Here is a 13,026-nt window from a genome sequence, read left to right as displayed (position 1 = left end):
CACGAAAGGATGCTCAACATCACTAATCATTAGAGAAATGCAAATCAAAACTGCAGTGAGGTATCACCTCACACCAGTCAGAATGGCCATCATCAAAAAATCTACAAACAATAAATGCTGGAGAGGGTGTGGAGAAAAGGGAACCCTCTTGCACTGTTGGTGGGAATGTAGATTGATACAACCACTATCAGAGAACAGTATGGAGGGTCCTTAAAAAACTAAAATAGAACTACCATACAACCCAGCAATCCCACTACTGGGCATATACCCTGAGAAAGCCATAATTCAAAAAGGGTCATGTACCACAATGTTCATTGCAGCTCTATTTACAGTTGCCAGGACATGGAAGCAACCTAAGTGTCCATCGATAGATGAATGGATAAAGAAGATGTGGCACATATATACAATGGAATATTACTCAGCCATAAAAAGAAACGAAATTGAGTTATTTGTAGTGAGGTGGATGGACCTAGAGTCTGTCACACAAAGTGAAGTCAGAATGAGAAAAGCAAATACCGTATGCTAACACATATATATGGAATCTAAAAAAAAAAAAAAGGTTCTGAAGAACCTAGGGTCAGGACAGGAATAAAGATGCAGACATAGAGAATGGACTTGAGGATATGGGGAGGGGGAAGGGTAAGCTGGGACGAAGTGAGAGAGTGGCATGGACATATATACACTACCAAATGTAAAATAGATAGCTAGTGGGAAGCAGCCGCATAGCACAGGGAGATCAGCTCAGTGCTCTGTGACCACCTAGAGGGGTGGGACAGGGAGGGTGGGGGGGAGATGCAAGAGGGAGGGTATATGGGGATATATGTATATCTGATTCACTTTGTTATAAAGCAGAAACTAACACATCATTGTAAAGCAATTATACTCCAATAAAGCTGTTAAAAAATTTAAAAAAAGCAGAAGCATTCAGAGACAGACAGCAGTATAGTTGTTACCAGGAGTGGGGAATGGGGAGTGACTGTCCAAAGGGCACAGGGTTTCTGTTTGGCCTGAACGGGTTCTTCAAATGGATAGTGGTGATATTTGCACAACACTGTGAATGTAAATGCCACCCAATTGTACACTTAAAAATGGTTGAAATGGTAAATTTGTTATGTATATTTCATCGCAGCAAAAATTTTTTTTAAAAAGGAAAAAAAGTAGATGCAGCACACCATCTTTCAGACATGACCAATTTATTCAGAAAACTCAAATTTCAGTTTGGCAAAGTATATCCAGGGGCAGGGTTTGGTATGATCATTTCATCGGAGGCAACCACATTTTCTAGAGCTATCTGGCCATGGGGTAGTATCTGAAGGAAAGAAAACAAAACTTTAAAAAATAATTTAGGGTGTGTGGGTGATAAAACAGAAATATTTGCAGAGGAAAACAAACAAACAGCTTACACAACTGAGGCACGAGAAACGCTGACGCTAGTAGAAACCCTTTATTCCATTTAGTTCGACAGACATTAAGCACCTAATTTGTTCCAGACACGGGGGTAGCTGCCGAGGCTGAGGTGGAAGTACAAAAATCACCAAGACGTCATCCCTGTCCTTAAGAAGTTTACAAGAGCACGTGTAGAAGTGAGGGCTACAGGTGAGATGCCAAAAAGCCTGCTCAAAAACCTGGAAGGAGGAGAGTTCACCTTTACTTCTCAGTAGAGGCTTAAGTCGGGACCCTCTTAAATTAGGTGGTGTGGGTGAGGCAGGGGATAGCATGCCAAGCAAAGAAAACTCTGGTGTCTAAGCATGTCTTGGCAACAGGAAATGGTCTAGTTCCTCCATAGCTTTCAGTGTGTGAGAGGGGAAGGGGTATTCAAAGGTATTTAGTTTTATTCTAATCCCTGTCATCATTAGCCCATTATAAGAGATTGACTAGGAAGTGAAAATGATTAAAAAAAAAACACACCACATCTAAGTTTGAAGAGGCAGGGGCATAGACGGGAAATACCATTTCATAGTGTTAGTGTAAACTCAACTGCTTGTGTATATCCATTTAGTAGCTTAAGTAAAACCATCAAAAGAGGAAAAAAACCCACTGGCAGCACCACAGTTCATCAGGGCAGAACACAGTCTCTCCCGTTAGACTATAAAGATAGTTTTGGCTACTGCCAAGGGTGGATGCAAGGGCACGATGGAAATTGAAGTCCATATTTTACACACAAATTAAAGTCTATAAACATTTCCAACTTAACTGAACAGAGACGACGAAGAGGGCTTAGAAGAGATAATTTGGGGAGACAGATGAAACCTTTGCAGGCTGATCTAAAGACGACTTGGGGTGCTGTATCTCCTATTTTAAAAAAATACAGGATGAACAAGTCTGAATAATAGTTTACTATATGTATAACATACACCTCAAAAAGAATTCTAATGCAACATACTACTAATCAAACATCACAGTTTCTGCTTTTGCAATTTACACAAATTACCTGAATTTTAATACTTTAGGGAACCCTTACAAACACAATACACAACAAGTTGTAATATTATTCATCATCCTTAACTTCTGAAAGTTTGGGTTACATTATTTTATCTTAAAGGAAAACTAACATTTATAAATCTCATTTTCCCACAGAATTAATTCATCACTCATTTTTAAAAATAATTTTTAAAAAAGAAGCTTCCCTGTAAGCCTTTATCAATGGTAAATTGGAATGCAAACACCTGCCAGGCTTTGACGAAATAAAAATAAACAACTTATTATGACCAGCACCTCATAAAACCAAAACCTCCTTTTGAAGTACAAAGTTCAGTTCTTCTTGCCCTCTTACTAAATGCTAATCCGAACCCTCCCCGATCTACAAACCATTCTGGTTTATGTCACAGACATACAGTATTTTTTAACATTAAGAAATTCTTGACATGATACCATAAATAGTTGTTAGAACCAAAGTGACTCAGAGTACTAGAACAGATACAATAGCACACTGAAATAGTTTAAGGGTAAAATTTAAAAAAAAAATCTATCATGGTCTTATTAATTCAAATTAAAAACCAAAGGATGAAGTATCATTTCAGACCTATATACATCAAGATGCCAGTTCTTATAAAAATGCACTTTAGTTGTATATGCAAAAATAATTTTATATTAATTTTATTTAACTTTAATGAATTTTCCCCAACTCTAACATTAAAAACATTAAAAGAACTTAAATTTTAATGGCAAAAGTTCCTGTTTTCCCCATCTATTAAAAAGAATTTTGTTTTCCCTTATTAACATACAATGCCCTGTTGTTAAGGCACAACTTTTTTTTAGGATAAAAATGAAACCATAGGTTTATTTTACACAACAGTTACAAGGCAGACTTTTGTAGGCATATGCTGAAAATAATTAAATAAGCCTTAAATTCAACCAAGATCTAAACTGAAAAATCTCTGCTTCTGTCCACAAGCAGCCAACACATAGCCAAAAGAAGTAGTTGCAACTAGATTCCAAACAGTGCCTGTTTTAAACCTGCCAGAGCTTGTCTCCAGAAGGCCATTTTCAAGCTGTTATCAAGGAGAGGCAAGCTGGATATTTTCTTTTCTGAGGAACAGGGGGTGGCACTCCAGCTTTCTTTACTTATGTTTAAGCTATGAGAGACAGCTGTCACCTTCAAAGCCCGAGTAAAATCCAACTTCTGAATTAAACATCTGAGACAGGGCAGATGCTTGCTTGGCATCCTCCCTTGGCTACCCTTCCCCTGGGCTTTCTTCTTCCCTAGTCTTTTCTTAGTCACTGCCCCTCCCACTGCCTCTGACTCAATTTGCACAATATTCAAAGGAAGCACCCAGAAAACAGGAAGAATTTGCACAATTACTACTTAAAACACACAGACCAAGATGCTTGTTACTTCATTATACAGCCATAAACAATTCAATATTTAGAATCAAAGAAAAACTCTAAAATTGGGGAAAGGGGACAATTGAATAACAAAGACAAACATGACCCATCTTGTAGGCTCTGATACTCTCAACTGAAATAGGGATACAATATGAAAACTAACAGAGAAAGCAAGTTCTCTCCAGCAGGCAGAGCCACAGCCAACTCTTGTATTTTCTGCATTTTCATTCTTTGAAGGATGGGTCAGAAGAAATGCTCTGTAAAGACAGTGGACTTGGGTTATACTTGACAGTTACTTTGTGGTTTTGAAGGTGATTTTCCTTTACTTTTTGAGGAGTCTTTGAAAAGTAATTTTCAGCTAGGACTCTGCCAGGACGACTCTCTCCATCGGAACTTTACTAGAGTCTCCGTTCTGCCCTAAGATTTCAGCAAACAATCGTGGAGATGTAGGTCTATGAGACAATTCGGGGATTAAGTGCTGGGGAAGAGTATACTGGTGAAGAAAGAGAAACAGAAATAAAAGGAGAACATTAATCAACAGGCTAGGGTGATAGGGAACAAGGTAGAGACAAAGAGGGGCTGAGGAAGGGGACAGTTGATGGATCCTGAGGTTATCAATGTCAAGATGAGGGAAAGGGAGACAAGGAACTGGGGAGGTGAGGATCACTAAAAGTAAACATTTTAGAAATAACTGCATTTATGTCACTCTTGGGAGATATTATCTGTCTCACTTATTCATGAAGGTGTTTTACTGGTATGTCCTGGCACAATAATTTCTTACATAAATAAATATAAATACTGTTCTTTGTACTTACATTAGTTCTATAATGTATACTGACTTTTAGAAACAAAATGTTTTAAAATGAAATTTTTATAAAAGCACTGAAAAATCATTAGTACTATACTATACCCAACAAATCACAAACATAATGCATTTAACTGTCAGCCAATATCTTAATTTTCACACACAACAAAGCCCTTCACAAAGTCATTATCTACATGTGGTTTAACAAAATTAAAAATAAAACCAAAGCACCATGCTTGCTCATATGAACTAGTCCCATTTCCTAATATGCTAGTCCCTTTTCCCTAAGTTTGACACATTACAATGAAAACAAATGTTTGTACTACAGGACTCTGGAAACAGCATATGCCTTTGCCATCCCTCCTGAGAAAAAGGATTTCCTCATCTCGTTGCAAAAAAAGATGCAGTCTCTAATATTCTGCTCAGAATTCCTAAGTCCTGTTTAAATATCAAGTGTTCCAGCTACCAAAACTTTGAATGAATTTTCATGAACAAAACCCTACCTATCAAGGCCCGTTACCCTACCAGATTGGTGACCAGCTGCTAGAGACCGGGTGGTAATGTGTGTATCACACTAGGTCCAATTCCCCAGTGAGGAATAAGGACCTTGGACAGTGTAATTTGCAAACCTAATGTTGTAAGCACATTCCACCAAGTGAGGATGCCCATCTTCTGGTCAACTTTACCTCCAAGATAGGAAAATAAATGGAAAGTTGATTTAGGGTTAAAAAATCTAAAGAGAAAAAGAAAGAGAGAGAGAAAGAGAGAGAGAGAAAGGAAGAAAGATATAAAGAAAAGAAACCATGAAACCATAAGAAATCCCTCTCCTTATCAGTGTTATGGAATAAAACTATAGCAAAGTCACGTGAAATAATGCTACTGTTTACCTGAAATTTCCAGCTATCACACTGAGAGAAATCAGACATCCCAATGGAAGATATCCTACAAAGCAAGGCTCAAATTACAGTGACACAGTGAATATGTCACAACCTTTCTTCCAACCAGATTCTGCTCTCTTGAATAGGAAAAAAATTCAACAAAAAGTAACTCCAATCTTCATTTTTTTAATCTGAAGGGAAGACACAAAGTATCTCAAAAGTTAATACTTAGTTTGGTTAGGTTAGATCCATTTATTAATGGTAAAACTAACCACGGCAAAAGCAACCTTAACTTATTCTTGATAATGAGAGAATCTCTATATACAAGCCTGGCAAATTTTTTAAAAAGTACTATAACAAGGCTTTTGAAAATAATAAAAGCTAGCTCAATTCACGTAATGTCAAATAACTTTCAGTTAATAAGAGGATCATTTATATTTTTATAATGCCTTATACAGCATATTTTATCCCTAATGAGAAAATATACCAAATTCTAATGCTAACCCTGAAACCTTAATCCAAACCTTACAAGTTAAAGACTAAATGCTGGTCAAGAGGGAAAGGATGGAACCATGCACCGTCCACAGGGCAAATGAAAACTACCAGCAAGATGGCAGAAATGTTGCACCCATAGGTACAAACACACTTTTCTTTATAAAAACAAAACAAAACACATACACACAGAAATTACAGTTACAACGCAACCATCATATATCTATGCTCGCTACTAGCTGGTGAACCTGTTATTAAAATTTCAAAGAAAAAAAACAATTTAAGCTTTTTCTATTTTAATCCATAAGAAATATATTCAGTAAGTGATAGAGAATTTGTTGCATATTAATGAATTTGTAGCTTCTTGTGCTTTCCATCTGAACTAGGGGTAAAAACCCCCAATTATTTTATTTTCAATGAGATATAATTGTAAAGTAATATTAAACATCTACACAAAATCAATCCTTTCTTCAGCCCAATTCTGTACGAAAGTACTAACAAACAGTGAAGATTCATGATATTGTGTGAAAATGGTGACTCATAACAATGTAGACTCGACTATAGATTTTAATTCACAAATATATATATATGCGCCTTGTGTATGACAACTGTACGAAAATAGTCTCAAAAATAAAGACAATACTTGAGACAGGAAGCAACCCATTCTCCCTGATCTTGCATCCTATTACAGGGAAAATAAGTCTCTGATGCTTCATAAATACTTTAAAAAGTTCGGGATGGCCTTAACCATGCAGTCTCCACCAATGCTTTGAAGCCTCCAGCGTTCCAGGCTGACCGTTCAGCTCTGGAGGAGCGGTGACCTGTAACCAGCGTGGCTTATTTATGTCCTGTCTTCTCTAGACTGGGGAGTTTTCTGACCAGAGCTTGGTGGTTCATTCTGATGCTGGCGAGGAGCCCTCCTTCAATGCCGTCGGAACCCGTGTAACTGATTTCTTCCCCACTCAGGGTAGTCATATGCCCCCCAAGGGCTTTTAAGATGGCGTTGCCAGCACATATATCCCACTTTTTGATATATGTCACATGGATATATAGATCAGCTTTCTCTTGACTCTTATCAGGCACATCCAAGAGTGCTAAAACTTTATAACCTACAAGATAAACACAGAATTTAGGTTATTGTCTGAAAGATTTGAAGAAAGGAGCTTACTGTTTTGAGTACATTGTTAAAATAACAGCACAGGGTGTGCAGGAGATCTCTGTACTATCTTTGCCACTGCTAAGTCTAAACTTATTTTAAAAAAGTTTTTTTTTAAATAATAGTGCAGACATTAAACCCAAATGAGCCAAAAAAAATACTGCAAAGTAATTTATTAAGCTGTTCTCAAATATAAACAAATATATGCCTATAATTTTTAAAATTTAAATCCACTTTGTGCTTGTCTTCTACGAGGTGATACCTTCAACATGAATCGTCTCCTATGGACTATTACACTAAAGCTAAACAACCACAGGTTTCCCTTGAGTCTCCAGGAAGGCTGGATTTGAAAGAAGAAAGCACGAAATAATGCTACTATCTTAAGTGTTTTTTGTAATGAGGCAGAATTTTAAAAATAAAATAATAAAATAAACCCAGAAGAAACTGGGTCTAAAATCTAGTTTATCCCATTCCTACTGGACATTTTGGATATCACCTTTCCTAATCAAACTGAGAGTCTGTAAGAAAACAATAAAGCCATGTTAAGAAAGACACATATAGGTCAGCAGTAAACTAAAACTATTAGGCTTAAAGGTTAAAAGCACTACTTTTCCCTTTATTACTTTGCTGAAAAGGTTTTCAAACACAAATGTTTCCGACTATAATTTGCTATTTGTTTGAATTACAACACTTCTGCCATATTAAACAACACTCAAAACAAGGTGGGCAAATGACCCAGGAGCTAAGTCTGGGCCATGGCCTGCTTTTGTGCAGCCCTCAAGCTATAGATGGTTTTTTTTGGTATTTTTAAAGTGCGGTTAAAAAAAAAAATCAAATAATAGTATGCAAAAGAGATCATGTGACTCACAAAGACTAAAATATTTACTATCGGGCCTTTCAGAAAAAGTCAGCTGACCCTGAGCTAGAACATAGGGAATGCAATAATACAGAATCTGCATTAAGCTGGATGGGCACTAGGCTCTGTGGCTCCTCCCAGACACCAAAGCTGAGGAGTTCAGGGGCGTTAACAGTGACCAAGGGGTTGGCCATTCTAGGAACACTTCTGATGACTCCTGGCACCCTGCTGCTAAATAAAGCGTTGTGATGTGCTGGGTCTTTCTTCCTCTCCCTGCTATTCTTACAGTTAAACTAGCAGCACAATTATTTCACAATCAGATCATACATGTAACAGCCATCAATGTCAGAAATATGCTTTTGTAGTATTCGAGGAACAGAAATCCCCATTGTGAGACTGTTTCTATTGTGAGACTCTCTCTATCAAGGAGGCACGTGTGACTGAATCCCACTCTCGAGATCACCAAGTAGGAGACCATGCCTGTCTTGAAAGCCCACTGTCCATTCTCACTTTCTTCCCAAGGATGGGACAACCGAATTTGCCTCCTGACATGGCTTTGGCCTCACAGGGAACACTGCACAGGCACCGCAGGGGAGTAGGAACATACCAGCACCACCCGCCGGGATGATTGTGGTCTGGTTTCCGAAAGTCTGAAGAGCAACCTGCTTGACCATTCCTGAATGTGAGCGGGACACAACGATCCTCGGGGTCTTCTCGTTGTAAGAAGCGCGGGCTTTCACATTTGACCCACGGTCTACCATCGCCCAAGCTGGAAAGAAAATGTAACAGCCAGTAATGGCACTGAAGCTTTTAAAACCAGAACTCAAAGTGTCAAGAGTGACTGAAAAAAAACTTCTTCCAAAGAATTACTCATACTTTTTTCCAAAACAGGAAGCTTTCATTTTCTGAGTACAAGAGTAATATGTTTATTTTTTTTACAATAGTCACATATTAAAACAAAACTAAAAGAGGCTATGCAATCCTGCCCAACCAGAAACAGTGACTATTATTAACTCCTTGGCTTAAGAAAGCCCAGGCTCCAGAGCTCCCTGTAGGGGAGCTGCCGAGTCTTCACTGGGACCATGCTGCAACTCAACTTCTCCTACCTCCTTCCCTCCCTTCCACAAATCTGATCCCAAGAGCACTCTCTAGTAAACATCCTGCCCTCTAATCTCCACCCCAAAGTCTGATTCCTGGGCAACACAACCTGCGGCAGCCTACGACATAATTCAAAATTTAAAAACGACTTTTCTTCTATACTACCTTTTCGTCTGATATATTCACGGTTTCAATTATTTGTATATTGGCTCAATTTCCTAATGAGCTTTATAAATATAAAACAGTCAAAGAGGTAAGTGAGTTAGGTTTACATACCTGCTACATCAGAGAGTATAAAAAGAAAAAGCACTAGATTTCAAAGTAGACCAGAAATTTTTAAGGTGAGGAGATTGCAGAGATGGCTTGAAATGTTTTTCTTGGTTTCGAAGTTTTCTTTACTGACTACCAAACTATACAAGAAAACAAACTTCCTCATAAATATCTCAATGAGATTACTATTCTAGTAGTCACTCACTGTGAGATAAAATATAGTCCACCACAGCTAGCAATGTAGGCAGTTACGTTACCACTTACTCCTGGCTGCAGAAAAAAATTTTTAAAAATGAACAGAGTCTAGGTTTCTGAGTTCCTCAAGCTGATGGCAGTCTCTCAGATTCTTCTCACACGTCTTTCCAAAACCACACACAGCAACAAAGAGAACAAAAACGGAGTTAACTAATACCTAAAGAATAAGTAGGAGACAGAGGATAGCTATAAACACAAATTTATCAGAAAGAAGGGGAGTAAATACCAAAGATCAGCAGAGTAAGTACCGCAGCTGACCCTGTATAGGGAATATGGCAGGAGCTTCATGGAAGTGGTGGCAAACTCAGATAGCAATAGTCAGAATCTCTCCCCAGAAGGAAAGGTCCCATCTAAAATGAGAACTACTGAAAGGAGGCCTGAGACTTGGCAACAAAGCAGTGGGTAAAGGAGGCTGGGAGAAGACACGGAAACAAGAGTGAAGTCTCAAGAGCATACTGGATGAAGTACAACATCTTTTAGGACGTTTCTCTAAGAGAGACAATTTGGAAGACGGCAAAGAAGACTAAAAAGAAGGAAGGGGTTGAAGGTAAGGGCCCTATTGAAACAAGAAAGGGTCAAACAAGAAAGAAAAAATGTGAAAACAGAAAAAAAAGAGGCCTACTAATAAAGACAATGCCTTCCTCACACCAACGTTAAAGAAAGCTCGTAAACCAAGAATTACCCAAACCTCTGTCCTGCTACCACCCTTCCCCCAATTCCACAGAAACTGGATCAAATAGAAATAAGAAATATAGAACTGCAATGTCTATTGAAAAAGAAGAAAACATAAGGAATAACGATTAAAACATTTCAGGCTACTTGAAAATTTCTACAAAGCAGAGTTAAGGCTGTAATGCAACACTGCAACACAGTTAAAAATAAACAAGCAACAAAAAAAATAAAAAGAATGCTATGGAACAAATAAAAAAGAACAAATCAGAAGAGATAAATAAACAATAGGAAGATATGAAATGGGAACTCATATAACACAGGAAATAAACTGAAGAAAAAAAAAGGACAGGGCTTCCCTGGTGGCACAGTGGTTGAGAGTCTGCCTGCCAATGCAGGGGACACGGGTTCGTGCCCCGGTCTGGGAGGATCCCACATGCCACTGAGTGGCTGGGCCCGTGAGCCATGGCCGCTGAGCCTGCGCGTCCGGAGCCTGTGCTCCGCAGCGGGAGAGGCCACAACAGTGAGAGGCCCACGTACTGCAAAAAACAAACAAACAAACAAAAGGACAAAATCATTAAAGGCTTAGTACTAAATCACAGGATACACAAGGGACAATAGAATTGCCCAAAAGCATAGAAAGCAATAAGAAAAACAAAAAATAAATGAGACGAGTAAACACATAAAAGGGACCAGAGTAAAAGTGATCCATATGGAAACCAATGAAAGAAGAGTCAGCATACATACATTAGCAGTCCATGAAACAGAAAAACAAAGTGAAACAGAACTAATCTTTAAAATTATGATTCAAGAAAATGTCCTTGAAATAAAGAGAACCTAAATGTCCACATTGAGACATAATATGGAGACAACTGCCCAGAATGCCAATTCTGAATCTGGGATAGGTCATAGTTCTTTTATGAGACTCTAAAGATAATGTTCTTTGGCATACCAGGCAAAAAGACCAAGCTACTTACAAAGAACAGAAAATCAGGTTATAAGCCTTTTTGTCAAGATTCAACACATGCCTACACAGATGTCACACCAGTTCAAGAGTTTACACCATTTAACCAAGAAAAAACGGTGTATAGTGGGTTGAATAACGTCCTACCAAAGTTCAGGTCTATCCTGAGCCATCAGAATGTGACTTCATTTGGAAATAGGGTCTTTGCAGAAGTAAAGCTGAGGTCATAATGGATTAGAGTGGACCCTAAATTTAATGACTGGTATCCTTATAAGAAGAGGAAATGCAGAAATACAGAGACAAAGAGAATGTGAAGAAGAAGACATGAATTGCAGGGAAGTGTCTACAAACCAAGGCAGGCCAAGAATGCCTGGAGCCACCAGAAGCTGGAAGAGGCACGGAAGGAGTCTTCTCTTGAGCGTGACACTGTCAACCACTCGACATCAGACTTCTGGCCTCCAGAAATATGAGAATATAGTTCTATTGTTTTAAGTCACCCAGTCTGTGGTAATTTGTTATAACTGCCCTAGGAAACAAATACAGTTTTAAAACACATATATTTTATAACTAGCCAAGTGGTCTTTCCAAGTATCAACGCTTTAGAAAAAGCTTTTCCCATAAGAATTCAGGTAATTGGGCATTCATGAGCTAGCTCTTCTTAAGTAATCTATTAGAGGACAGGCTTTATCCAACCAAAGGCTGACTGAGGGACTCTCAGCGGAAGTACTGCTGGTAAGCACTGAATAAGTGTAACTGTGGATTCAAGAGAAAGACAAAGATAGGAAAAAGGTGTAGAAATGTTACCTCATAGTTGATTACTGAGAGTTGAAGGACACCATTTAAATCTGAAGATTTGAATAGTGGAGTAGAAGGATAAACATCAAAAAAATATGATCGACTAACATGGGATAGTTGGTCAAGAAGGCTAAGCTAAGCTAATTTAATTGCTGCTGCTAGGAGAGAATTACCAATAGGTAATACCTGAAGAAGATGACTATATAGTGGTATTTAAAGAGAAAAGTATATATTAAAGTGTTACTAAAAAATGCAACAACAGAAGAACAAATTAAACTTAAAAAATAATAACTGTAGTTTGAATCACATTGAATATATAAAAATCCAGGAGATAAGGATATTAAAGAGAGAGAGAGAATGCCTACTCTTGCCCCAGAATAACATCTGTTTGCACCGGAGGTGGTTTTTACCCTAACCTTAACTTGAAAATTGGTAAAGGAAAATTGGTAAAGGTGCCTTTGAGTAGAAACCATGTTTTACGGTAAATAAATAACCCCAAGTTGATGGAGAACTTTCTCTACAGAACCTCTACAGAACTTCAGCTGACATATGTAGAAAAAAACAACAGAGTCGAAAATCCCATTTTACATCTTAAATAGATCTTAAAACTATTATATGGAAGGTTTAATGGAATCCTGATTTCAAATGATGCCAAAATCTCTCTCTAGATTACCTGCTGATACCAAGAGAATCACCGTAATTTTATAATTGAGAAGTCTGGTCATGAACACCTTAACCATCTTATTAACATCATTAATGGTGAGATGACACATATGTAACATAATGTGATGCAGTAGGAAGTACATGAAGAGTGCCTAAAATGTGTTCTTGAGAAAAATATTTAACCTTAATCCAATCAAGCCTCCAGATCTGTTACACTGTATAAGAAAAAGAAGATGAAAAATAAACAAGTTAAACAATAGCCTGGGAAAATTATCAGAAGAATCCAAGAGGCAGGACATT

General features: G+C 37.9%; 1 protein-coding gene across 4 annotated transcripts in view; it reads right to left on the bottom strand.

The window, feature by feature from the left end:
* Positions 1-1,176: 1,176 nt before the first annotated feature.
* Positions 1,177-13,026, bottom strand: part of BPNT2 (3'(2'), 5'-bisphosphate nucleotidase 2) — a 32,929-nt gene continuing 21,079 nt past the window's right edge. Inside the window, exons 4-6 of one of the 4 annotated variants that reach the window (XR_016388564.1) lie at positions 8,620-8,781; positions 1,404-2,292; positions 1,177-1,309 (exon numbers count right to left, since the gene is read on the bottom strand). Coding sequence is in view for 2 of the 4 variants with exons in the window: in XM_022556776.3 (XP_022412484.1) it covers positions 6,838-7,109; positions 8,620-8,781 (434 nt within the window). In the remaining 2 variants the exon portion in view is untranslated. Of the gene's footprint in view, positions 1,310-1,403; positions 2,293-2,315; positions 7,110-8,619; positions 8,782-13,026 lie in introns of those variants that run through there. The other 3 variants (XM_089899138.1, XR_016388563.1, XM_022556776.3) reach the window with 3 other exon arrangements.

The sequence above is a fragment of the Delphinapterus leucas genome, chromosome 17 (assembly GCF_059928025.1).
Source record: "Delphinapterus leucas isolate spDelLeu-1000000601 "Yukka" chromosome 17, BTC_Dleu_Yukka2, whole genome shotgun sequence".
Taxonomy (NCBI): domain Eukaryota; kingdom Metazoa; phylum Chordata; class Mammalia; order Artiodactyla; family Monodontidae; genus Delphinapterus; species Delphinapterus leucas.
The sequence above is the reverse complement of the archived record's forward strand: the minus strand, read 5'-3'. Positions and strand labels throughout refer to the sequence as shown.